The 27,322-nt window shown below is 38.8% G+C and overlaps 1 protein-coding gene across 12 annotated transcripts in view; it reads right to left on the reverse strand.

The window, feature by feature from the left end:
* Window positions 1–124: 124 nt before the first annotated feature.
* Window positions 125–27,322, reverse strand: part of NCKAP5 (NCK associated protein 5) — a 627,572-nt gene continuing 600,374 nt past the window's right edge. For 11 of the 12 annotated variants that reach the window (XM_081005049.1, XM_081005050.1, XM_081005048.1 and 8 more), the window contains one exon: window positions 125–1,547. In XM_081005049.1, coding sequence (XP_080861175.1) covers window positions 1,278–1,547 — 270 coding nt within the window. In that variant the 3' untranslated portion in view covers window positions 125–1,277. The remainder of the gene's footprint in view (window positions 1,548–27,322) is intronic. The other variant, XM_081005046.1, reaches the window with a different exon arrangement.

Below are 27,322 nucleotides of genomic sequence, written 5' to 3' on the forward strand. Positions count from 1 at the left end.
ACATATAAAGATAGTTTTAACTATCAATTTCCAGGTAGATTTTAAATGCCTGCTTCAAATCAACCCTTACCACTGTTAGAACATCTGTTGATGTGTATGTAATATCATTGTTTGGATAACCATATATGATATGACTTTTATTCAGAAATAAACTTCAAAGGAAATTTCATAAAAATCAGAAACAACCAAACTCTACCCCAACATTATTTAAAACAACATGAAATGTAACATTGCACGAAAGTATTAACCAAGTAACACTGATAGTACAACATAGTGGGTGGAAATCAACAGGCTTATGCTACAAACATAGTAAACGGGTTAGGAAGTATTGTAAATATAGCTAGCTTACAGGCTGCTGTACAAAAGTTGTTATAAATATTCCACATCTAAAAAAAATACGCTCCACCATTGAAATAGACTTCTCCCTTACATATAAAGAGTCTTTGTAGGAAACCCCCACCCCCCATAATTTGTTTGCTGGCACCAATCTTTTTCTTGATTAAAAAAATTTAAATTGTTGAATACAAATCTAAATCAATTGCATTATAGTCCATGATTCCCGAAATAACAGAATTAATATGAAATCATATCAAAGTTAAATCAACACAACATGTATTCATGGTATAAGGCTACAGATTATAGGGAAGGAGGGTATCTCTTGGATGATTTCACCAAATGGCATTAAGAGAAATATGCAAGTTCATAGAGAATCTTTTCAAAATTGCACAAATATATGCATTTTAAAAAACGTATGTTGTACAATGTGGTTCAAGGTGATTCATTATAGACCATTTGGCAAGTTCAATTTTGCGATAAAGCAGTGTTTCTACATACAGTTTTAAGACTAGAACGTTCATAAATCTTTATTTTACAAAAAAATTACTAACTTTGTTAATATTAACATCAGTGTTTAAAGTTAGTAGCCTGCTATTTCAGGAGCATGGCACCAATTAGTATTTATTGCTGTCATGTTTTTCTACAAATATAATTTTATTTCTCTTCCCCAGAACATTTTTTACAACTTCTGTACAATAATTCATAAAAGTGCAAAATTAAGACTATTTCTTTTTAGTAACAACTGTGTTGTACTGTCAAACTTTCAGTCTTTTTGTTATAATGCAGATTTTTCTTCGTTATTGCTCTATATGAATATATCTGGATATATCCTATCATGAGTCTTAGCAACTTACTTTGAATATTTTCAACAGCTCTTATTTATTTAGTTCTTCTGTTCATTAAGTGCTCCACTCAGTGGCCACCCATGTCGAGTGTCCTCTTTATACATCATTTGAGCCTTGGCTTGCACAGGATGAGAAGCTATCATATAAAGAATCACTCAAGGACTCCAAGTGGTCTATATCATGCCTATCAGAACTATTTAGAGAAACCTCTTCATTCTTCCCATTTTCTTCTTCTTGCCCTTCAACCTTGCTCTCCTTTTCCAATAAAATGCTTCTGCTGCTGTTAAATTTATTGAGAGACTCCAGGGAAATTTTAGATAACCCCTTTTCAGAATCTTCCTTTGCTTCTTCAGGTTGCTTCAATTTCTGTAACGATTTAAGAGGAGAGGAAGTCAGAATTAGAAACATACTCTTCTCCAAAAACAAAAATAGTTATCAAAATTGTAAATAGTCAATTACTGCCTGTCCAAAGTTCACAGCAGAAAAGAAATAGATAGTTAAATGCTTTGGGGCTTAATCCTCCATAATAATTAAATCCAAGAATAAAGTTCATTTTGGGATAAATCATAGCTTTAATGATTCTGCTGAGACAAATAGGACTCAATTTGCAAAACAGTTAAGTGCCATTTACATTTTAAGCAGCTGATTTTGGAATTTGTATGTGTAAAATATCTCCAGCATCTCCAGAGTAATTTACATTTCCCATCCTTTTTCAGGAATCATTATTTAAGGACAACTGGCTATTCGTCAAAGTAGCTGGCACTATTATTTCATTTGGACTCCAGTGAGTGCACTCCTATTCTGAGACTCAGTAACAGTGCAAATATTAGGTGAAAGCAGAAGACAAGACAGGCATGGTTAAGTTCTATTAAAATCAGTGGAACTTTTGCATACAGACAAATGTTCATGTCTCACTTATTTCAATAAATCCAAAGTGCACCTAACTTGTCAGGGTCACACCAGAAAGAATAGTGAAAGCAAAGGTCCCCCCCCCACATCATTTCCTAGGCCCTCCCTGCCACCTCCATCCAACACTTATCAGCTTCAAGGCAGGTGTAGTTGTCTCCTTGGCTTGGGGGCATGTTGGTGAACTCCAAAAGCCCCTATACTGCCCCAGGTATACCCACTTTCTGTCTCTATCAGACATCAGTGAGGCAAGAACCAGGAACATTTCTGTAGCAGCAGGAGGGGGCCCTACAACACTGGGTCTCCCTCTCCATCCTTGGAGGATACTGTCCAAAACACCCAATGGCCACTGGAGTGCCTTCCCAGGGACTACAAGACTGCAGGTATTTTTTTTTTTTTAAAGCAATTTATTAGGTTTTACAATAAAGATAAACATAATAAGCAATATAACATTGATCTTAACATATTTTCACATTTTCTTTGGACTTCCTCACATCTCCCGCTCCCACTTTCATCGTTGTAACGTTTTGTCAGCAATTTATCATCTTATTTAAATTCTTATATCCCTTCTATATTTCATAATCTTATAATTCTCAGTAAGGAGCTAAATTTCACAATCTTACTTATTTTCTTAAAAACTTCTAAATTTAGTGGTGCTCAGTTATTTTGATCTAGCATCTTATTTAGCATTCACTCAAATTACAATACTTTTGTAAATAATTCTTAAATTTCTTCCAGTCCTCCTCGATCCTCTCTTCTCCCAGGTCACGGATTCTGCCAGTCATTTCAGCCAGTTCCATGTAGTCTATCAGTTGTATCTGCCATTCTTCCAGTGTGGGTAGATCTTGAGTTTTCCAATGTTTTGCGAGAAGTATCCTTGCTGCTGTTGTTGCATACATAAAAAATGTCTGGTCCTTCTTTGCCACCCCTTGGCCGACAATACCCAAAAGGAAAGCCTCTGGTTTCTTAGTGAAGGTATATTTAAATACCTTTTTCAGTTCATTATAAATCATTTCCCAGAACGCCTTCACTTTAGGGCAAGTCCACCAGAGGTGGAAGAACGTTCCCTCACACTCTTTGCATTTCCAACACTTATTATCAGACAGGTGGTAAATTTTGGCAAGTTTGACTGGGGTCATATACCATCTATAGATCATTTTCATTACATTTTCTTTCAGAGCGTTACATGCAGTAAATTTCAATCCATTACTCCACAACCTCTCCCAGTCCTCAAACATAATATTATGCCCAATGTCCTGTGCCCACCTTATCATAGCCGATTTAACCGTTTCGTCTTGTGTATTCCATTTCAACAGCAAGTTATACATCCTTGAAAGTACCTTAATCTTTGATTCTAACAATTCTGTTTCTAATTTCGATTTCTCCACCTGGAACCCTAGTTTCTTATCATTTTTAAAAACTTCTTTAATCTGAGCGTAATGTAACCAATCTCGCACTTTGTCTTTCATTTTCTCCAAACTCTGCAATTTCCAATTGTCTCCATCCTTTTCTAGTATTTCCCAATATTTTGGCCATTTAGCCTCCATATTGGGTCTTTTTCGGGCCTTGGCTTCCAAAGGTGAAAGCCACCTTGGTGTTTTATTTTCCAGCAAGTCTTTATATTTTGTCCAGACATTAAACAATGATTTTCTGACAATATGGTTCTTGAAGGCCTTATTTGCTTTAACCTTGTCATACCATAAATATGCATGCCATCCAAAGGCATTGTTAAACCCTTCCAAATCTAACACATCAGTGTCTTCAAGAAGTAGCCAGTCTTTTAGCCAGCAGAACGCTGCGGCTTCATAATACAACTTTAAGTCTGGCAGGGCAAAGCCCCCTCTTTGTTTTGCATCGGTTAATATCTTAAACTTAATTCTGGGCTTTTTGCCCTGCCAGACAAACTTAGAGATGTCTCTCTGCCACTTCTGAAAGCACTCCGTTTTGTCCAAGACCTGAAGTGTTTGAAATAAAAACAACATCCTTGGCAATACATTCATCTTGATGGCAGCAATTCGGCCTAACAAAGAAAGTTTCAGTTTTGACCAACTATCTAAGTCTCTCTTAATTTCTGTCCAGCATTTTTCATAATTGTCCTTAAATAGACTTAGATTTTTTGCTGTTATGTTTACCCCTAGGTATTTTACTTTTTTAACCACATTAAGTTCCGTCTCATTCTGAAACCGTTCTGACTCTGTATCAGTCAAATTTTTCCCCAAAACCTTAGTTTTCTGTTTATTTAGTTTAAATCCAGCCACCCGACCAAAGTCATTAATCAGTTGTAATACTCTTTTCGTACTGGGCTCTGGCTTCTGCAAGGTCAAAACCAGGTCATCTGCGAAAGCTTTTAATTTATATTGTTTCTGACCGACCTGAATTCCTTCCACCAACCGATCCCCTCTAATCATGTTCAATAGCACTTCCAGAACCGAAATGAATAACAAAGGGGAAATAGGGCAGCCTTGTCGTGTCCCTTTTTCAATTTTAAACTCTTCTGTAACCACATTATTAACTATCAGTTTAGCTTTCTGTTCTGAATATATCGCCTCAATCCCATTCTCAAAACCCCGTCCCACTCCCATCTCTTTTAAATTTCCCATCATAAATTTCCAGGAGATATTGTCAAAGGCCTTCTCCGCGTCTATAAAAATTAAAACTGCTTTTGTATTTATGTCTGTTTGCAAAAGTTCCAAAATGTCAATAATGTTCCTTGTATTAGCAAACAGATGTCTACCTGGGAGAAAGCCAGCCTGGTCCTTATGAATTACTTCATTTAAAACTTTTTTAAATCTATTTGCCAAAATGTCTGCAAATATTTTGTAATCCACATTTAAAAGAGAGATGGGACGGTAGTTCTTAAGTTGTGTCTTTTCAGCTTCCGACTTTGGTATTAATGTGATGAACGCTTCCTTCCACGACTCCGGTGCCCTCTTCCCCTCCATAATTTCATTGCTGACCTCCATCAAAGGTTGTATCAAATAGTCTTTTAATGTCTTATAGTACTTGGAGGTCAGCCCATCTGGTCCTGGAGATTTGCCAAGTTGCATGTTCTGGATGGCTTGTTCGATCTCCTGTCGTGTTATTTTAGAATTCAGGATTGTCCTATTTTCTTGTGACAATTTAGATAGTCCGTTTTTTGCCAAAAATTGTTTAATCTCAACATCGTCTTGCGGCCCTTGGGTGTATAATTTTTTGAAATATCTCTGGAAACACTTTCTGATATCCACTGGATTCTGGATGTTTTTTCCATCAACCTCTAAATTTGTAACAGTATTTAATCTTTGTCTTCTCTTCAACTGCCAAGCTAGCAGTTTTCCACATTTATTCGCCGACTCAAACGTTTTTTGTTTCATTAATTTAACTTTCCATTCAATTTCCTGATTTATCAATTTAGAATATTGTGTTTGATAAAGTTTAATTTCTCTCAGAGTTGGCTGTGACTTCGGATTCACTCTTAATTTCTTCTCTAATTCTTTTATTTTATCCAAGATCTTATCTTTTTTCTCATTTTGTGTTCTTTTCTTTACTGCATTCTGTTGTATCAAGAATCCCCTCATTACAGCTTTGCTTGCGTCCCAGATTATTCTTTTTTCCACCATATACAAGACTGCAGGTAATGTCTGCAGTGTTATATATACATGTACCTGATCTCACTGGAACATGTTTTTGTTGTCAGATTTTGTTGTCAGTAGTGTAAATCAGATATAAAAACTATGCATTACAGTGGTACCTCGGGTTAAGTACTTAATTCGTTCTGGAGGTCCGTTCTTAACCTGAAACTGTTCTTAACCTGAAGCACCACTTTAGCTAATGGGGCCTCCTGCTGCTGCCACGCCGCCGGAGCACGATTTCTGTTCTCATCCTGAAGCAAAGTTCTTAACCCAAGGTACTATTTCTGGGTTAGCGGAGTCTGTAACCTGAAGCGTATGTAACCGGAAGTACTACTGTCCTTTGAGAGAGAAATGCTGGAGTACAAAATATCTAAACGTGTATGGAATGGTGTGGCCTATACCTAACCGGTATCAGAGGAAAAGAAGCAACTTCTGCTATCCAATTAATCTATAGATTAATATACCACCTGTTTTAACAGGCTGAGTATTTGGAACTTTAGTAAGGAACCTGGAATCTGAGGAAAAGTATCCCAATGTGTATTGGATATATATTTACTAAAATAAATCTGTATAATGCAGACATTAATTAAATTTACTAGGAAAGAACTTCACATTTTGCATGTGTATTGATTTTCATGAACTAAAAAACCTTTCCAACAGAAATGAAAGCAACAGGAGAGGAAATTACACTGAGCTGGTCCAATCCCCTCAGGCCAGAATCAATCAGATATTGGCTATGTCTATTTGGAGAAGTGTTGTAATCTGACAAAACTACATAAAATGAAGCACTGGACAATGTATCAGCATATTATTATTATTTTTTAAAAAACCCACACAACTGGATTGTACAATACCAATTTTATCTCTGCTTGAAGAACACTTTTAATCAGCTGTTTTAGGGAGAGGTTCAATATAAAAATGACCTGGTTTTCACACACAGCTGGTGTTTTTTAAAAAACCAAAAAAAAACCATCTCTTCTCAATAATATCATTAAAGAAATACATGAAAATACTGAATGCATTAGGGGCTTTACCAATATCTAAGGTTTTTGCAGTATCCATTGTTAAATGAGGTGTGCTAAAGTCACAATCATTCTTCATTTTCAGTCTTAGTTCCAAGCAGAAATAAATGGATCAATAAACTATTGGCAGTCCAAGAACAAACATTTTTACTTTATGTCTAGTTGGCAAGTGAAGTGGCTGATTTAGTGGTCATTCAGAAATATCAAGAATACAATACAGACTACCAAAGGAAAAAAAGATATTGCAATGTAAGAGCAACATAAGATGAGGATGTTTGACTCTGAAGAACTTAGGGTTCTGTTTAGGTCCACGTTATGTGTGCCCATTTTTGCAAAAAAAAAAAAAAAAAAAAAAATTAAGCCACAATGCTAATTTTTACAGTTGAAGCCCAACCCATAACCAGCTAGGCCTGGTTAATTTGATTTTTAAAAAATGCTTTAAGCCCAAGTACAAATTGTGCAAGTTATTTTCAAAAAGCATAAGTAGCCAGGGTGATGGGTCTGTGTTCACTGCTACTGAATTACACTACCATTTCCACAATCAGACTATAACATCTGCACTATCTTATTCCATTACAAGAGTGAGATAAGCCAGCTGAAACGTAAGCCTTACATTTATTGATTCAAACCACCCAGTAATTCATGGAAAAAACCACTAAAGTCACTGTGTCTCCAACTGCCAGCCATGCCCCAGCAAAGACATATGCTCATGCATGAGCTGAATAAACTGTGTGTAAGGGAGTATGCTCATGTATTCATGAGGACCATGTATTTTTGTGGAAGAAAATGGAGCACTTCTGCATATGTAATGCTTTGGATCATGTCCAATGTAGGATTAGGTATTCTAGTTCTGTTAGTATTCTATTGGTCTGAATCCTAAGGGCCCCATGCATGTGTTGAAAGCAGTTCTGCACACTTGCAGGGTATGGGGCTGCCCATCTCCCCTCTGACTGCATCCCTCCTCCCCATGCCATATGAAGCCAGCTACAGACATGGCCTGTCAGGCATGCTAATTTTAGGGTTGGTCAGTGCAGGGATGTAGCTGGAGAGCTGGAAAATACACAGCCCTTTGGAGCCAGAGAGAGAGAGAGAGAGAGAGAGAGAGAGAGAGAGAGAGAGAGAGACTAGTTTGATTTTTGCATCTCAGTCATATAGGCCACTGGGTTATTGTCAGCTTGATCCTACAAAACCACTTTCACTGTCAAACACGAAACACCAAAATTCAGTAGCCCAAAAATGGCCTGCAAAGCAGACAAACTACCCGTGGCCCTATTGTGTCCTGCCTTCCACACCTTGTTAGCATGGACAATATACTAACAGGGTATTGGCAATTTTGTGTTGTGGAACCACTAGAGCTGCTCCAAAATCCTTTTTTCTGAAATGTTTCTGAAGTGTTCTTGGCACTGCTACAAGAGCCTTTGTTGTACAACTAAGTTTGTGTTTTGGAACTTAAGCATTATCATATGGTCTTGGTTGCAAAATGCTAAACCACGGTGCGGGGGAGACATTCCATAATTTTTCATTCATTTTCAGCTACACAGCTCTGTTTTGAATACATTTAACACAGCCAAGAAAATCTTAAGAAAAATATTATAATTATTAATAATTCATATAAGGCTGTTTAGTGGTACAGAAATCTGTGGTGCAGTCCTTTTTCTCATGAAGATCCTTGTGAGGTATGTCACTATGAGTCCCATGCTGCAGGATATGGGGAAAAGGTTTCTCAAGGCCACCTAATTACACCACTGCTGAGTTTTGAATGGAATCCAGGCTTCCCAAATTAGCATGTAACACTTCAGTTACATGGTATCCTTCTGTACCATCTGGCTGGATTAGGGCTTGGAGGCAAGGTATTATAGTGGCTGCAGTCCTTTCTGAAGTGACACATCCAAAAGGTGGTGCTGAGGGGCTCATGAGCCATACTGCAGCCATCGATCTCTGGATTCCCTAAACTGTTTGACACCTGCAAACATCTCAGGTGTCACCACTATGTGGGTGTTAATACAACACCATTCTTTTCTATCTGTTCATCCTAGAGAAACTGTTGAAACCCTGAATGGGTATCTGGAGGGAAGTTTTGGGATGGATGTCCTCAAGCAAGCTGGAACTAAATTCAGATAAAATGAATTATCTGTGTGAGAAAATATGTAGATCTGGATGGAGGTATCCTGCTGGTTCTGGTTGCCTTCTCCCAAAAGACAAAATTCTCATTTTTGGAGGTTCTACTGGACTTGGCACTGTCAAATGATGTCCAGGTGGCTTCAATGGCTAGAAATGCTTTTTAGCACTTTAGACTGATTTGCCAACTGCAATCCTATCTAGAGAAAGCAGACCTTGTCACAGTCGTGCAAGCCTTCAGAACATACTATTGTAATGCACTCTATATGACATGAACGGCTGAATTGTTTGTGTGGGCCTCATGATCAGAGCAATTGATATATTTTATATCAGGTGCACCAGTTACCAGTTTGATTCAGGACAAAATTTAAAGTGCCACTGGCTACTTTTAGAGCCTTAGATGGGTTGGGATCAAATTATCTGAAGGACTGCCTGCACTTGTACAAACCAGGCCCTAAGATCAGTTTCTGATGTTCTTCTCATAGGCCCACCCCCAAGAAATATTAGGTTAGTGGGAACTAAAGACTGTCTTTTCGGCGGAGACCCCATATTTATGATCCTCCTATCCATATGTACATGGTTCTTACAGTTTTAAACCAGCCCTGAAAACTTTTGACAGTGAAAAACATCTTCTGTGTTTAAGATGCAATATAAGTACTTTGTTGTATATGCCCAACCCCACAGAAGCAGGGGTCTTCATCTCAAAGAACTTGCCACAAGGCAGTGATATATTTAATACTTTACATATATAGAGATACATGGAAGATTTCCCAAAACAGTAGGAACTGCTTGAGTGGGATGCCAGATTCCTTCTATCAAAATTTAAGGAGATAGCTGTAAAAGGAGCTAAGGGTTTCACCTCTAACCTTGTGGGTAGAACTGATAGACTGATCTAGACAAAGATAAACTTATGCTGATCGGACAAAAGAAATTGCAGCTTCCTTCTATTTATCACTTTCAGTGGTAGTATTACAGTTTAGTTAGTAATTTAATATGATGACATCAATTAATAAAATATACTGGATTAAGGTGGGGGAAAACATTAAGGTCAAATTCTATGATGTTAAATCAAGGAGCCAAATTAAACCAAAATGTTGAGCAATAAACAGTATTCAGCAGTGAAACTAGGCAAGGGATTTAAAATTTAATCCAAAGTCTACCAAAGTCAACAGGAGTCTTCCTGCTAACTGTAATGCGTTTTGGATTAGGTCATATTGTCATCAAAACTGGGTCTAGCTTTTAAAGGTAATAGCTGTCTGGCTGTTATCATAAACACTGGAGGACAGCTTTGGTGGTGAAATGAGTTCTTTTTGTACTTATACTTGACAATACAATAAATAAATTTAATTCCTGTGCTTTAGCACCAAGATTAGTGATCTGAGGGGCACTTGACATACTGCATTGATAGTTGTACACCTAAAGGCTTTTAAGTGTGAAGAGGATAAACATGTGTATCATTAAGGTACAATAGTCAAAGAACTGTGGTTGCAGTTTGAATAAAAATGTGGTGGCAAACTCAGGCTGCATTCACACGTGGGGTTTGTTGCATTAGCCACCACATGGAAACATCAGGAAAATGGAATAAACTGTCAGGTGAATGCTGTCCAAATTCCAACATGTGAATGTTTTATTGAAGCAGGTGTAGGAGTAGGTTGGTCTTCCATATGTTGCTTGACTACAACTCCCATCATCCACTGCCCATGCTTGCTGGGGCTGATGGAAGTTTCAGAAACATCTGGAAGGTTAGAGGAAGGATTTCTGCTTGTGCAATGGAATCCTCCCAGGTGCCCTCTAAAACTGTTTATCCTCTGGAGCAGATTTGGGAAGGGCGCAGTGTATACACATGGAGTAGCAGAGAGGGGAAGTCTGTGTGCGTAAGCAAAAATCTATTCACTACCATGATCTCCAGATGTTGCTGGACTCCAGATGCCATCCGTTCCAGCGAGGATGATCAGTGGTCAGGAACAAGGGAAGATACAGCCCAACAACACCTGGGAAGTTAGCCATCCATGGCACAATAACAGTAACAATTAATTATTTATAAACCACCCATCTGACTGGGTTGCCCCAGCCACTCTGGGCAGCTTCTAACAATTATGAAACCACCATGTGTGAAAGGTTTTTTAACTGATCATCAACGGTGGAAGAGAATCTGGTTTTTCTTTTGTTTAATTAACAGTATTTTATTATACTACAGTAAGGTTATGGCTGTGCTGGAATGGAAGATGTTTGGTAGTGTGCTATTGCTCTTTGAACAAATACTCATGTAAACTATTAAAAATAAGCCTTTTTTAATTTTTGGATTTTATTTATTTTTACTGAAGAGAAAAATTTCAATTACCATTTAAAGTCAGGCTATGAAAAAATGCTCATGATGAGTTTGGTAGACCAATGAATATGAAGACACTCACCTCTCCCCCCACCCTCAGCATGGCCCTTAGTTTAATCTTCAAAACTTTATTTGCAGAATAGATTAACACCTGCATCCTGCTGTCTCTGGGGTAAGAAGTTATGTAATATAATACTTAATGCACATGGGCAAATCATTACAAAAGTGTGTGCAATTAATTGTAAGCCTAAAAATAAACTCAATTATATCTTAGCTTCCTTCTGAAATAAATGTGTCTGAACAAAACTTATGAAAATGAACTGTTCTTCTCTCATGTTAATGGAATAAAGTAAGGATTGCCAAATGGATGGCAAGAAACCATCACATCTGCTCAATTTGGTCCTTATTTTGATTACTTTCTATTCCAACTTTTTATCAGGTTTGGGGTTTTTTTGTTATCAGTTAGCGAAATGACCAAGATGTAGTGTGGTTGATATAAATTTGGCTATTACTACCATGATTATTTTTAAAAATTATTATTATTATTATTATTATTATTATTATTACTACTACTGCTTATACTTTTGGAACATGTAAATCTTTCCACTAATACCAAAGTCATATACAGGTTTGGGACTGCCCTTAATAAAAAATGCAGAAATGCTTCCAAAGATTTTAAAAAACAGATTTGGCATAACATGTAAAAGAAAGAAAACAAAGGAACTGACATTATAAGCATCCAGTTACACAATGGAGAGATAGATGGTGCAGATTTAGCCACCACTACAGTGCTTCTAAATCCACTACTGATTTCAGCCACTAGGAAGCTCAAAACCTCTGCTCATGTTTAAATCATTATTTTACTAATGCACTTTTAGTGTGAATCAGTACTTTTTCTTGCTGATAAGGGCCGTTCTGCAGGATATCAGATATATATTGTATCCTGGGGAATTGGATGGCTCAGGGATTTGGTAATAGTATATGAAGCCTTTAACCTCTAGGTCACTGGTTCAGATAAAATCTGGCCTACACAAGTGACTGAAAATCATTGCTATCAAAAGCTTGCCTGATGAACCCTGACTAACTCCTCCAGATACTTAGTTTACCTGCCAAGTATTCACATCATCATCACAAAGGAAAGGGGAGAACAAGCAAAAAAACCACAAGAGAACAAAGTGCTACCACTACTTCTTAGCTGATTTTCAATGCGATTTCCTGATGATTCACAATTATGTTTGCACATATATACATGTCTGCACACACACACACACACACACACACACACACACATGCTGCTTCATTAAAGATTTAATTAAAACATGCTGCATCATTAAAGATTTAATTAAAACTTAATCACCAAAGTAATGATTACATATTGTTTTGGGTATACTGGATTCCAGAAACAAACAAAAAGACTTAACATGCTACATGTTGTAAGTACAAATAAATAATAAAATGCAGCACATAGTGCCCTTTAACTGTCAATCCACTATGGCAATTCTTCTACTTCAATGAAGATGTATTTATGTTGACTTGTTATACACCCTCAATTGCTAGGAATTGGGTATATTATACTGTACTATTAAACAGACACACAAATGGCAAAATCTGTTCCGGATACCTGAGTGAGCTCAGACTCAAGTTTATGGAGGTGACAGACATGGGTACATTGGAGAATGGGAGGTGAGCAGATCTCCCATTGTAAATCAGAGTTGTTTTGCTACAAGCCATGTCCATGTGCCTAAGAGCTATCTGGGTGGGGAAATGGGCAAAGCAGCCCGTGCAGACTGAAGGATCATGCTCCAAAAATATAAAGATGAAAATGTGAAGAACTACAACAGGTGTGACACCCAATCTAAAGCTTAGACTTGGCCACAAAGAGAAGGCAGCCAATATCTAAAAATCTTTAATGCAACTCAGGCTCAGGAACATTTAAATTTAAGGTTCTTCAATGCTTCCAATAACAACTCAGGTTCAGTTATGGGAGTTCATAACTGAGCCATCCAGCATAGATGTCCTTCTCCATATCCACTGCCATTTGATCCTGCTGTCAGGGATTAATTTAGAAGCCATCTGTGATAAGTCTGAAAGATTGTGACAGGCGAGTGGAGAGAAAATTGTCTGTAAGGCATGCCCAGCAACTGAGTGGGAGCAGTAAAAAGGGTGCAGGGAAGGAAGATAGGTATGGTGTGTATTTTTGTGTTTTTATATTGTAAGCCGCCAAATTGCTATGAGAATTAAATATAGATCAACAAAATCAATACTTAATTGCATAACTCAAGGTCTTTCATTTCACACCTAATCCCTGATCAGAAGTAGCAAGTATGCTGATTAAAAAGTAAAATAAAAATGTCGCTATGAAGTGGAATAGTTTTCAAGCTTTTTGCATGTTTAAATCTGCAAGTTACTCTGCCTTTGCTTATCCAAGGTCATATTGATCCAATAATCTATACTATTTATCATGTTAAATTTCACATTTAATCAGAGCTAGATGTCTTAGAAATCACTGAAGGTACTTTATATTTATGATATAAAGTAACTAATGGGCCATCAAGTAAATTACATAAAAACATCATAGTGCATGCTATTAACATTCTGTGGCTCCCCCCCTTTTTTTTAATTCAAATTTTCTATTGTTAACAAGTTCCTTGGAAACAGTGGAGCTGAATCATACAATAATACAAATCAGAGTTCTTACTCCACTAATGTAACTGGTGATAAATTAGTCAGTCTATTATGCATAAATTTGAAAGTTTGTGCGTGCCCAAGGAATTTGTTTTATAAAAAGGTTTATTTAGTTTTCAAGCTGGAATCAGCAGTTTTCTATCTGCTGAAAACCAAATATACATCCAAAGGAACAGTATTTTGTGTGTGCAATCTGCTGCCAAAAATCACCTGAAAAGAATGAGATACCCATACTGCTTCCTGTGATTGCCATCATTATAGCACATTCCTAGGTATGTCTATTCAGAAAGAAGCCTTATATGGTTAAACTGGGCTTATCCCAGATTAAGTGGGCACAGGGTTGCAGCCTGAGACTGTGTACACACTCCTGTTTACTCTGCACCCTGTGTACTCTCACTGCTGGCTTGGGAAGTGGTGTACATATAACATTAGCCACAATGCATACCTAGCCTGTAATTTCTAATGAAATGCTGCATTTTGATGTGTTTCCCCCCTAACCAGCTACTATCCAAATTGAGAAAAAGTACAACCTTGCTGTATTTTAACCTGGTAACACAGCCTTAGCTGATCTTCAGTGCACTGCTTCCAGATTTTTATTTCTTCTTTCATATGAAAGCTATTACTTTACAAAGGAGGGGAAGAGAAACATTCCTACAATTTATTTTTCCTGCATCTTATTATGCCCCCTCCTTTCCATTATCAGAGCCACTTTCTGCATTGCCACCACAAACCCTGTCAAAATAAGCATTTTGTTAATTTCACTGGATGGTTCCTTTTTGCCAGAGCTAAAATGGGTTCTTCTCAAGTCCAGAAGTCATAGGCTTTCCAAAAATTAGGAAAAATGGATATAGCTGGGCATGCAGTCAGTGACAGGGCTGTTGCAGGCCATACCCCAACATATGCATTCCCAACCTGTGCAAATTCATTTATAAGTTGGAACAGAGCTTACATAAAACTGGAAATGTCTCTCTCCCTAAAATGGGGTCAAATGGTCAAACAATGCAAGGAATAGCATGTGTCACAGTGCTATTTAGAGCACAAACGAATACAGAATGCCCTAAAATGAATATAATCCCATCACTGATATGGATGTGGACCAGTCCCAACCACCACCAGCTGCTAATGAATAAACATGACCAGCAGTGCCCTTCTGCCATTTACATAGTCCAAACAGGTCAGTCTGCACAAGAGGGCAAATGGATACAACTTAGATGGGGTTTGTTTGTTTTTTTAAAAAGGAGAGCACTCAAAGCACTGAGGGAGCATTTTGACCTCTAGAACATCCAGAAACAGGCTTTAAGCTCACTGCGGCTCCAACAAATAAGTTTCAAAGGGATATTCAACTGTGAAGCTCTCTCACTGAACTTCATTAGCAAATTTGACATGGTGGGATTTGGTTTGAGCTGATCCTAGATATCCTAGCTTACCACGGAAGTAAAGAGTGTGGCTACATGTTATGTGCAGTTCTTTTTACTATTAAAAAAAACCCAGCTGCTGAAGCATCAGTTAGAAGTGGAAAACCAATGCAGGGGAGAGGAGCTTATTAAATATTTCTGCTCTGGCTGTTTTTCTGTTGCAAAACATCCTCCTCAGCTGCTTTTACCTCCCACTAGGTAACAGATGGCAGCTAACAAATGCAGAAGGGCACTGTTGGCTATACCTGTTCATCATCCGAAGTTTCTATTTGGGAATGGATCATATCCATGTTGCAGATTTGAACTAGTAATTCTGTATTCACCTGTCTCTGCCTAGATGCCATTCATTTCTTCCTTTCTTTTTACTTGGTAACAAAAACTTTCCTCTTCTCTTTATATTCATATTACAGTATATACCTGCCTACTTTGGTGTATCTGATACGTGATCTCTGGACCATGAAGCTTTTGTGCCACAGCTTTTTAGTCTTTAAGGAGCTACAAAACGTTGTTATGCTGCAATAAACTAACATGGTCAACACTTCCGGTAATAAAAATATTTATACAGTATAGTGCTTCAGCAATTAGCTGTTGAACAGTAATTATACTGGGTATCCAAGATTGCAGCTCTGCTGTTGCACTGTACCTGCATCATCATCATTATTATTTATTCAACTTATACACCGCCCTATACCCGGAGGTCTCAGGGCGGTTCACAACAAGACCACAACATATAAACATATAAAATCAAACCAAAAGCAGTAACCAAATAAACCTGCATGCAACAGAACTTCCCCTTCCCCTCCTGTTCCCAGCCCCAGCCCCCTCTCTGGAAATTTGGGAGACTGTCTGGAGCACATTTTGAGAACTCATGGAAGGAGAGGAAAGAAAAGTTCCATTGTACCAGAGGAAGCAAGCGCATAGAACTTTAGTTAAAAAGGTAAAGGTAAAGGGACCCCTGACCATTAGGTCCAGTCATGGCCGACTCTGGGGTTGTAGCGCTCATCTCGCTTTATTGGCCGAGGGAGCCGGCGTACAGCTTCAGGGTCATGTGGCCAGCATGACTAAGCCGCTTCTGGCGAACCAGAGCAGCGCACGGAAATGCCGTTTACCTTCCCGCCAGAGCAGTACCTATTTATCTACTTGCACTCTGACGTGGTTTCGAACTGCTAGGTTGGCAGGAGCAGGGACCGATCAACGGGAGCTCACCCCATCATGGGGATTTGAACTGCTGACCTTCTGATCGGCAAGCCCTAGGCTCTGTGGTTTAACCCACAGTGTCACCCGCGTCCCCTAGAACTTTGGTTACAACCCACCAAAAGGAATAAACCTTGGCTTACACTCTTTAAAATATGCATGTATGTAAATGTACAAATTCAACATTATTTTTAGGAAGGGGAATAATTTTACATCTAAACATTCCATTCCAGGTGGAAGAAGTGTGCATGAACCAGAACCACGTGCCAATAAATACCAGGACATGGAAGAACAGTGAGGAATGAAAGAAAAGTTAAAGGTATCTTGAGTGCAAGTCTGGACACAATCAAGAGTCATCCCCCCACCCGCCCAGAACAGATTCTGAGAGAAAGCAAGGGAAGAGAGGAAGGTGAAATTGAGTTTACAGACAAGTTTGGATGGAATCCTTTGCCAGTTGATACTTTCCTCCTAATTCTTCAGAAGTTTTTTTCCAGTGAAAACTTCCATACTGGCCCCCAAATTTCACTTTAGGCAAAATTTGATGCCAACTCTCAATAATAGTTTTTCAACAGAGTGGAGTAGAGTCCCCAGATCTCATTTAGCCAAATGAAAGAAAGTGTATGTGGATAAGTAAAGCTCCACAGTGAAAATAGTTGTAAAATCACCTCCTGGAAACTACAAAGGTGAATGCTGTAACTGCATGACCTCTGTTATATTACAGCTAAGCTAAAAATGTAACGTTTGAACCTTTCCCCCCTTTAAAGCGTAACCTTAAATAATAAGTAAAGCCTTTCTCTCCCTCATATATTGTGAGAAGCTTTCATCTATTTTCTAGACTGGCAGTAAAATAATTTTTTGAAATAATGAATCATTTTCCTGCTTGAACAGAAATCCCATGATTATTTTGCTGAAGCAGACAATGACCTTCTCAAAGGAACCCCATCACATTCTCAGGATAAATAATGAGAGGCCCTCTCTTTTCTGCCTCATGGAAAAATTGCATTGATATGAAGTGCTTGTGAAATTATCGATCTGTTCATCATTTTTATAAGAAAACAATATACACTTAGCAGAAAGTAATCTACATAGGCATTATGCTTAACCAAAGTATGAGAGGAGAACAACTTTCCTTATTTGAGATTTTAGTTACAGAAAGGATTTGGGAAGTGGATATATCAAAAGGATTTTTTTTTGGTAAGTAAGTAAATTGTATGGGAGGAAAGAACAATTTATTAGCATGAGCTGTGTGAATGGATCCCACCTGTTGGCCTGAACAAAATGGTTATTGATGAGCAAATAGCTAGCTGTGAAAGGGAGAACCAAAATTGTCCATGCTTTGTATATCTGAATAACACAAAAGGAAGAAAGTATTGAATGAACAAGCCTCACATATTTAAATACAAAATTGCTATAATAGGGTCAGACAACTGATAACGTTTTGGGGGGAGGGAGGAAGCTCACCTAAGGTAAATAACTGGTAAGCAAATATTTTATTTGTTCTATTGGGTTGTTGTTTTTATTTTGATTATGTATTTTGTGGTTTTATATTTTGATTTTATTCTGTGAACCGCCCTGAGACCTCCAGGTATAGGGCAGTATATATATTCAATAAATAATAATAATAAATAACATGATCAGAATTATGTTTAATCCACATTTAAGATTCACCATAACAAAAATATAAGTTTGTACAACTAATACAAAATTAAGCTTCACATTCTTTTGTGTTCAATACTGCACCACAATTAGGCTGCTAAAACTATTGGCTTCGATAGGATATAAGAACATAGCACTGTAGCAAGCAATTGGCTTCCAGGAGGAAGGTGCGGGGGAGAGTTAAGGAATCTGTGGGACGGAGGAGCTACACACTTACCTGAAAGTAAGCCCCACTGAACACAGTGGGATTGCTTCTAAGTAAACATGAACATAACTGAGCTGTTAAAAGTGCTTAGTCCTTGCTGGATAGTGTCCTATGTTACTGTGTTTGAAAAACAGCCCTTGTGGATAGTAGCCCTATGATCCATGAATTCATCTGATTTCCTTTTAAAGGGAATGGTTGGCGGCTATCGCTATACCTGGTGGTCCCAAATCCACGTTTTAACTATTGTTGTAAGCCACCTCAATCTCCAGGAGGCATGGGATTCCAGGGGTTCCAGGCGCTTACTTGGGGTTCGTGTTTCCCCTGGCATGCAGGACAACGGAGACTGTGGTGTTTTTATTATATATACAGTTTATTTACACATATTCTGTGACTACTATGAAGGAGTTCACAGCATTCACAAACCAAGAGGGTCTTGCTTCTCCATAGCCACAGCTTTGGATTCTTGCAGAAATCAGCCATGGCTCTGACACCCCCCCCCCCCGCCTGCTTCTTTAGGGTTGCCATATGTCCAGAATTTCCCATACATAGCCTGCAATTGGCTGTTGTAAGTAGTGTCTGGGGCAGAACGCCAGCCGTGTTGTTTTTGGTGATTTTCCTTAAAATAGCTCAACAAAAAAAGCTCAACAATTTTTCTGTCTGGATTTTCACTTTTTGAAATATGGCAACCATAGCTTCCTCCTTCCAGCTTGTAAGCTTACACACCCAACTCCCAACTCTGGCCTTTGTCTTTGTAACTACCAGCAAGTTGAGGGGCACAGAGCCTATTCCTTGATACCTTAATGGCCTTAATACCTGAATAGCTGCAATAGCTCAAGGACCACCTCTCTCCATATGAACCTATCTGGACACTCTGACTACCATCTGACCACATTTGCTGTCGCATCTACTAAGTTAAAGAGCAGTAGGACTCTCACTCTATAGTCACTCCAGACACATGGAGTGAGACACTCTACCCATTTGTGATTGCCAGAAACTGGTATTCAGAGGTACACTGCCTCCAACGATGAAGGTAGAATGTAGTATCATGGATTCTGTTCTTCCTGAGCAAGGCAATTTATTTCATCAACCATAAGGACCCTCCATCCCACTCCATATACATTTTATTTTTTATGCTAGCAACCATCTCTTCCGGGAAATGAATTAAGATTCTCAACCTATGAATAGGGAAAGTTTGTTATTTGACCCAGACTGGAGGAGGGGCAGGTTGGGGTGTGGGAAGGGCAGGCAGAAAATGTGGAAACATTCATTTTTCAAGGGACAGTTTTCACAAGTGATCAGCGGCCTGAGCCAGCTGTTGAGAAACTACTATTTCTGTTGTGAAAAACAAGCCACATTTTTTAATGCATGAAAGGAAATGCCTTTCCTAATGCTCAGTTCAAGTACAGCTTGTCTACTGGGAGATGAACATAAGGAAAGAGAGAAGGAATTTCCTGTAGAATACCACAAAGCTTATTCTCAAGAGGTGCTTCATCTAAATGGTGGGAAAACATTTACCCACTCTTTCCGTCTATTCCTTCTGTCTATTCCTCCACATATTCCTTCTAAAGTAAATGGAAAAATATTGCATTCCCCATCTTCACTACTAAATTACTCCCCAGGCATCAAAATAAGGAGTACATAAACTATTCGTGTGTACTCTACTAGAACTATATCTAACCCTCCATGTAATAGCTCAGTCTTTGGAAACTTTTCCTTTTCCATCAGTTGGCCCCAGGGAACTCTAAATCTGCATTTGAAAGTTAAAGTTTCAACAGTCATTTGGGGAATTGGTACAAGGATTACATTTCAGGAAATCAAAACAAAACAAAATAAATAAAATAAAATAAATCCTTCCAGTAGCACCTTAGAGACCAACTAAGTTAGTTATTGGTATGAGCTTTTGTGTGCATGCACACTTTTTTTTTGATTTTTTGAATTCTGTTTTGACTACGGCAGACCAACACGGCTAGCTACCTGTAACTATTTCAGGAAATACTACATATACAGAAGCAACAGATTCCCCTCTCCCAAGCAGATGCACCTGTGCAAAATGAGGTTCGTTTCCAAACACCCTGTGTGCAGAAATAGAACTGGTTTACCCCTGCTCCCATTTTCAAACAGAAAATGCAAATGTAAAATACAGTGGTACCTCGGATTACAGACGCTTCAGGTTACAGACGCTTCAGGTTACAGACTGCGCTAACCCAGAAATAGTGCCTCGGGTTAAGAACTTTGCTTCAGGATGAGAACAGAAATCGTGCAGCGGCGGTGAGGCTGCAGCGGGAGGTTCCATTAGCTAAAGTGGTACCTCAGGTTAAGAACAGTTTCAGGTTAAGAATGGACCTCCAGAACGAATTAAGTTCTTAACCCGAGGTACCACTGTACAATGCAATAAATGCCTTGAAACACTGAGACATCTCAATGGAAGCTGATATATATGTATGTTCAGGAAGCCCCCATGAACCCCACCTATTTTCAAGGGGCAGCAAGTATATCCTTCTTGAAGACTGAGAAAGAAAAGGAAACTTGGCGTACAAGATTGGAACACAAACTCTTGAACTATTGCAGCACCAAAAAGGTTAGGAGTCAGAGAAGCCTCTAAAACTTTCTACATTACTTAGTTAACATACTATAAGAGAGAGTGGTCACTTACTCTCAGTCCTGTATAATCGGAGCCTCTAAAGTGGTAGAAAGTATTTGCAGGAATAAGCCAAGAGTTGTGAAAGCTTGTGGACTAAGCGACAGTCACTCCTAGGAATCCAGCTTAAATGATCATGTCTAAGATAGCTAACAAGGCAATTCATAGCTGAGAACACAAACAAGAAGAAGTTGGCAAATTCAGCTAGGGGGACTCACACAAAATATGTGGTTGCAGGCAGAAAATATATATGTGGGACTTCCGGGTCAGCGCCATTGGTTAATGGCGGAGTTCCTCCAACTGGAGGAACGGGCTCCGTGAAAACTGGGTCTTCCCGCCGTGGCGAAGGTGGGGACCTGCTAGAAATCCCAGGCGGAGGAAGCCTGGGAACGTGGGGTTCGGCAGGGCACCAGAAGCGCCCCCCTACTCGCGGGGAATCCCATCTAGGGGCTCCGGAGCGAAGTGGGGTGAGAAGCGCGGTGCTACGAACTGACTGCTACTTTCACGGAGTGAAGCCGCACAGCCATTGCCAGAGAGCACTGACTTTTTCCTGTGGACAACTGGACTTAAAACAAGTACCTGTGAGTAGAAACGGAAAATTGGATCAAGAAATTGTTTTAATTTGATATCGAAGCGGGAAGGTGCAAACAGGAAGTCCGCTTTCCGCTTTTTTGTATATAGACTAAAGCAAAAATTTTGCAAGCTAAAGCCGGGAAGCTGTCAAAAAAGGACTAAATTTCCTTCATTTAGAACCACTGAAACCCCCCTTGGAAGCAGGAGAAAGGGGGGGGGGGGACTCTGTTTAACCCTAGCAGGAGAGGGAGTGAAGAAGGATAAGTTTCCACCGTCTCTAACCTGGGAACGGGGTGTCAGAGACAGAAACTGTTGGAGAGGTTCATTGACTGTGAACGTAACACTTTGACAGATAGCCAATGAAGAGAAACAAGTTGATTCTAATGTTGCCTTTTGCATCCTAAAGAAACAAAATATCTGAAAAATGTCTGAAATATCTGAAAAATGAAAGTAACTTTCCTTTGTCTTAAAAAAAAAATGGAAACAAGTAGATTGTCTCCTCTAGAGGGAGCTTGCTAAATTGTTGTTGCAGCATATTTGAGACCCAACATCTGTGAGATTAAGACTGTGGGAACAGTCTTTTCTGACCTTGAACAAAGATGAGCTGGGAGACAGACTGGCTGCTTGCTCTATGCAAGACAAATGCTTTGCTTTGGAACAGATGCATGAAAAGATGGACTTGATGAATGAGAAAATGGATTTGACTGTTGTGGTTAATAACATTGATACAGAAATCATCCAAGAACCAACCTATCAATCTGTACCAACTGGGCAAGTGCAGTTGACAATGGAGGAGGATGTGGCTGCACCTCAAATAGTACAAATGGAGAGACCCAAGGCCCTACAGGAGCATAAGCCGCTGCTATTGAAGACTGAAGTTGGAGTGGGCCAAGGGGAGTCTGCAGATGAGGAGGTTCCTAGCTTTGGAGAGATCTTGAAATTTGATTTTAAATTTATTTTGGATTATATCGAGGACTGTGGGGAGTGGGACTGTGGGGAATGGGTGAGCTGGATGAAGGGTGATGGAGACAATTTTGGGTTGGAATCCCCCAGAGACCTACTCCTCAATGAGAAAGGAAAGAAACTAAGACAGAGACCAACAAGAGACAAGGAAAAGGGCAAGCACAAACAAGATGAAGAAGAGTTGCAGAAGGGACATGGAAGAGATTTAAGGGCCTCGGACATAAGGCTTCCAGGTTGATGGACTAGACGGAATGGACAATAAGGACTGACATGACCCAAGACCAGGAAGAAGAGACGCTGGATGATGATTGGAAGAGAATTTATAATGGAAACTTTTTTATTTTAGAATCAGCTAATGAATATTAGGGGAAATGTAGGAATGAAACTATACGACTCTAGCAGAAATGATATCAGGAGCTATCTATATTTGAAATTTAAGATTTAAGTTTTAAGGCACTTAGGGATAAGATAAGGTTAAATAAATTAAGGTAATCTGAATAATAGAATGTGGGGAAAGATGGTAAGGATTTGTTGAGTTAATTATTAGGTTAAATTGTTAAGATAAATTTTATAATAAAAATTGAGAAAGATGGAAAGAATTTTCTGAAATAATTACTAAACTAGAACACAAAAACGGAGGTGTGAGGAGGTCAATGAAACAAGCAAATGGAAATTATGGATATGCAATTTGGGATTTGTGTTTTTTTTGGTTTTTTTTCTTTTTTTTTATTGCTGTATTGTCATATTGGTTTTCACATTTTGTGCCTTTCTCTTTTTTTATTGTCTTCTTTTTCTTTTTTCTTTTTTTGTATTGTAGTGTTGTTTTTTGTTTTTTATTTTTCCTGTAATTTTGAAATTATCAATAAATATTATTTAAAAAAAGAAGAAAATATATATGTGGTGCAATCACACTGATGAGGGTGGACAAGATACAGTGATGGACCTTGGAGTCTAAAATTTCAGCAGCACCCTGTACGATGACAAAATCTGGTGCCCCTCGCCTCTTGCCTTCCCTTCTACATCTTAGTTGTGGCGCCCCCTATAGTGCCCCCGAGGCTCCATGCCCAATGCGACTGAACTGGTTGTGTTCCCTTAAATCTGCCTCTGCAAGTAGAGTTACTTGGGTCCAGGGGTCCCACAGACTACAAGAAAGCAAAACTCTGGCTCTAGCTCCACCAGTGGAAGATACTTCCTTTTCAGCCGTACTTGAGAATTTTTGGAGCAGATGGTCACACTTCTCAATCTTCTACTATTCACAACTATTCATGTGTAATACAGCGGAACCTCTGGTTACGAACGTAATTCGTTCCGGAGGTCCGTTCTTAAGCTGAAACTGTTCTTATCCTGAGGCGCGCTTTCGCTAATGGGTCCAGCCTCCGGCGCGCGCTTTCCGTTTGCATCCTGGGGCAAAGTTTGCAACCAGGAGCAGCTACTTCTAGGTTAGTGGAGCTCGTAACCTGAAGCATTCATAACCAGAAGCATTCATAACAGAGGTGCCACTGTAGACATATGCTGGCTCCAGGATTCTTGCTCTCTGCTCAGACAAGGTAAGTTTGACAATGAAAAATTCATTATTTTCTTTTTTTACCTTTCATAGTGCTTACAGCAGGAGCTTCATTTAAAGCGGTTAATGTCTTTTACCCACCATGGCATTAATATGCCAAAGGAGCCTCTGCAGGCTGCCTAGTAGGTCTGCATGGTAGCTTAAAATAACAATGAGCTGGCTTGCACTGGGTGAGTGCTGCCATTTGTATATTTCTCTCTGGGGTGTGCTCTGATCTTTACAATCAACTAGATAAAAAGCGGAGGGAGGGACTGAAGTCTAATTGCTGATGATGGCTGAGCAACACTTCTTCCAGAATACAAGGAACAGTGTTTAGTCAGTATTTGGCTCTCTGATCAAATTCTGAAAGACTGAAAAGGCAAATGGCTCAGCCTCTATTAAAATCTACACCTGCCTAAGCCATCAGCTGTCAAATCCTGCATACTTAGTGCAAAATGCCAAAAACCCTGAAAGCAAGTTGGAAATTTCACATTTGTATATTGTCTTTGCAGAATTCAAATGATATATGCCTATATCTGGAGCAGCAGATTTTTGCCGATATCATCTGGAAAAATATATTTCTAGTACACACCTGTTCACTATGTTTTACTCTGATCAGTACTCCACTTCTAGGCCACCACAAGCTATACAGACAATTCCCTTCTACACTCTTTTCTGCTTTCTGCAGGATTTTAAATGAATTTTCATTTTGTTATGTTAATTTCAGCATGTGTGTCATCTACAAGAATTCACTGATCTTTAAAAAGGATAATAAATCATTTTTTAAATGAGTTAGAATGAACTCACCTATTTTTCCAAGCCATACGGACTTATTTTCTGCTTTTTGATATTTGCTCACCTTGTGCACTGGGGTGAGTGTTAAATGGGTTGTTTATCTGGTTATGCACATATCTGGCTTTTTTGGGGGGGCGGAGAGACTTTATTGTTCTTCCTCTATGTACCACTCTTAGAACACAGAAATTAGATAGGTGCCCATGCATCAACTGTGGCCAGGCTCAGTGCCCCAGTTGTATCTGTTTCTGGTATTCTCACTTGCATTCATCACATCTTGACCTGATGACTCTTTGTGGGAACTGCCCTTTAAAACAACTCAGAGGCCTCAGTTGGTGGAGAATGCTGCTGCCATAATCTTATCTGAAGGCAAGGTGCTGGGATCATGTGACTCCCTTGGTTTATCAGCTGCAGACTCTTGCCTCTAAAGCCCTGAACAGTATGGATCTAAGCTACTTGAAGGGCCATCTTCTCTTATGTGACTCTCTACCTGTTCTTTAAGACCAGCTGTTGCACCCCTCTCACAAGTGCCACTGCATAGAAATGTACAGTTACTATTATACAGAGACTATGGCATCCACACTTCTAGCTGTGTTCTGTGATACAGAATTGGGGACATGACAGTACCTAATACAAATGTACTTCTACTGATAAATGTTCAGCTCCAGCAGACTGTTCTTGGATTTTACTCTGTGCACAGTAGGTAAAATTCATATACGGACTACCCCATCCTCAAACAGTTCTCTCATTCATTTCATCAATGGAAAGCCATGGCTAAGTACATCCCTTTGTGCAGGGGGATTAGCTTTCACAATTGAAATGAATGGGCACCCTGCATGCATTTTTTAAAAAGAAAACAAGGAAGAAGTGCATCTATGAGCATATGGGTGAGTGGATCAGGGCAGAAGTGTGAAACTGGAATAATTAATGCTATGGTAGAAAACGGCTTGCATCCCTTTTAAAAAAATAAAAATCCAGCTTATCTAGTTATGTCAGTGAAGAACTCATGGTACTGTAAAAGAAAACTAAATGGCATGAAGGATGTTTCATTTTATGTGGTTTGAATTTGATTAGTGATTAGTCTTGGCAGTTGAAACCACACGGGAACAGTAATCAAGGTTTCTCTACTGCAGCTCTGTAACAACCAGAAAACATTCTCTTGGCTCTTATCCCACACTATGATAGGATATTAACCTAAAATCTAATTAATCTATGAATGAATTATGGCTCCAGAAATATAGTACATTATAATCAATTTTAAGTGAGTTCCTAACAGAAGATAAGATGAAGAAAAAGCTGTAAAATTACCAGAGGTTGATACATTCTGTTTACTATGACTGATGATTTTTAGGGGGATAATTTTACAATCCATCAAACTTTTGTCAGCTCAAACATCACGCTGCCAAACATATGCAGTAAATTAATTTTTAAATTTACATATTTATTAAAAATCTTATTGAAAACAGCAAGAAGTAAGCTGTGTTTGAATAATAAAAGAACTTGTTATTCTGCTGGATACAAAAAACCCCCCTGTTCTATTAAAAAAGCTTTTATAGTCAGGCAATAATCATATAAATTGCTATCTGAATTAACTAAGTAAACAATTTATTAAGTTGCCCACTAAAATTACATTAATAATTAAGAGACTGATAGAAAAACAGTCAACCCAAGAAAATTGGTAAATAAGGATAAAATTTGCAGCATGCCTGTTCCCCCCACCCACCCAACTAGCCAATTTTATCTAAAGTTACAAACTGAAGGCTAAGAGCCACTGTTACCCTAAACAACATAAATAGAGAAAGGCAATATAAATAGGAAGTATCTGAGTCTTGGAAACATAAATTGGGCTAGTTTGGATTATATTTTCTACCCTGATCTGACCGAATGTGTGGAGGTGAGTGAGTACACAAAGCTTCTCTGGGGCACATTATGTCCATGCCACTCCCATTTTCTCTGGCTCCCTTTCTGCAGAGGTACGAACAAAATGTCTGACTTCTCCCTATGCATATACAAATTGTTTTCCTGTATTGAATTTGGAAAATGTAATTGTTGTGTACAATATATGACAATCAGACAATCCATGTACAGGCGGAGGTGGGGACAGTGCACTGAGTGCGGGTCAGTGCATCTGATGGGAAGAGCAGCCGCATGCCCTCCTTCCCACCTCACTTTGGACAGACTGGGGTATCTTCCAAACCAGCTCACTGACTGTAGCATTCCTGAGCAGGGGAATGTAGACTTTCTGGAGTGTTCTTAAGTTGTTATTTCTTGTAAAACCTTAAGGGTCTATGGCTAGTCTACAATAGAGTGACAAACTGAATCCTGATTGTGTCCTACATTTGTAATAAAATTAGTAATATGTAGCAGTATGTCCCTACTGTACATATTAAAACCTTTGGATTTCTCTGCCTTTGCTACTGACCTGATAGCTTCTGGGGACTAATATTTCAACTGGTATTGGCTTACTATTTGCTCAGCTTGAAATAAGTGA

The sequence above is a fragment of the Podarcis pityusensis genome, assembly GCF_964106645.2.
Source record: "Podarcis pityusensis genome assembly, chromosome: 1".
NCBI classification, from domain to species: domain Eukaryota; kingdom Metazoa; phylum Chordata; class Lepidosauria; order Squamata; family Lacertidae; genus Podarcis; species Podarcis pityusensis.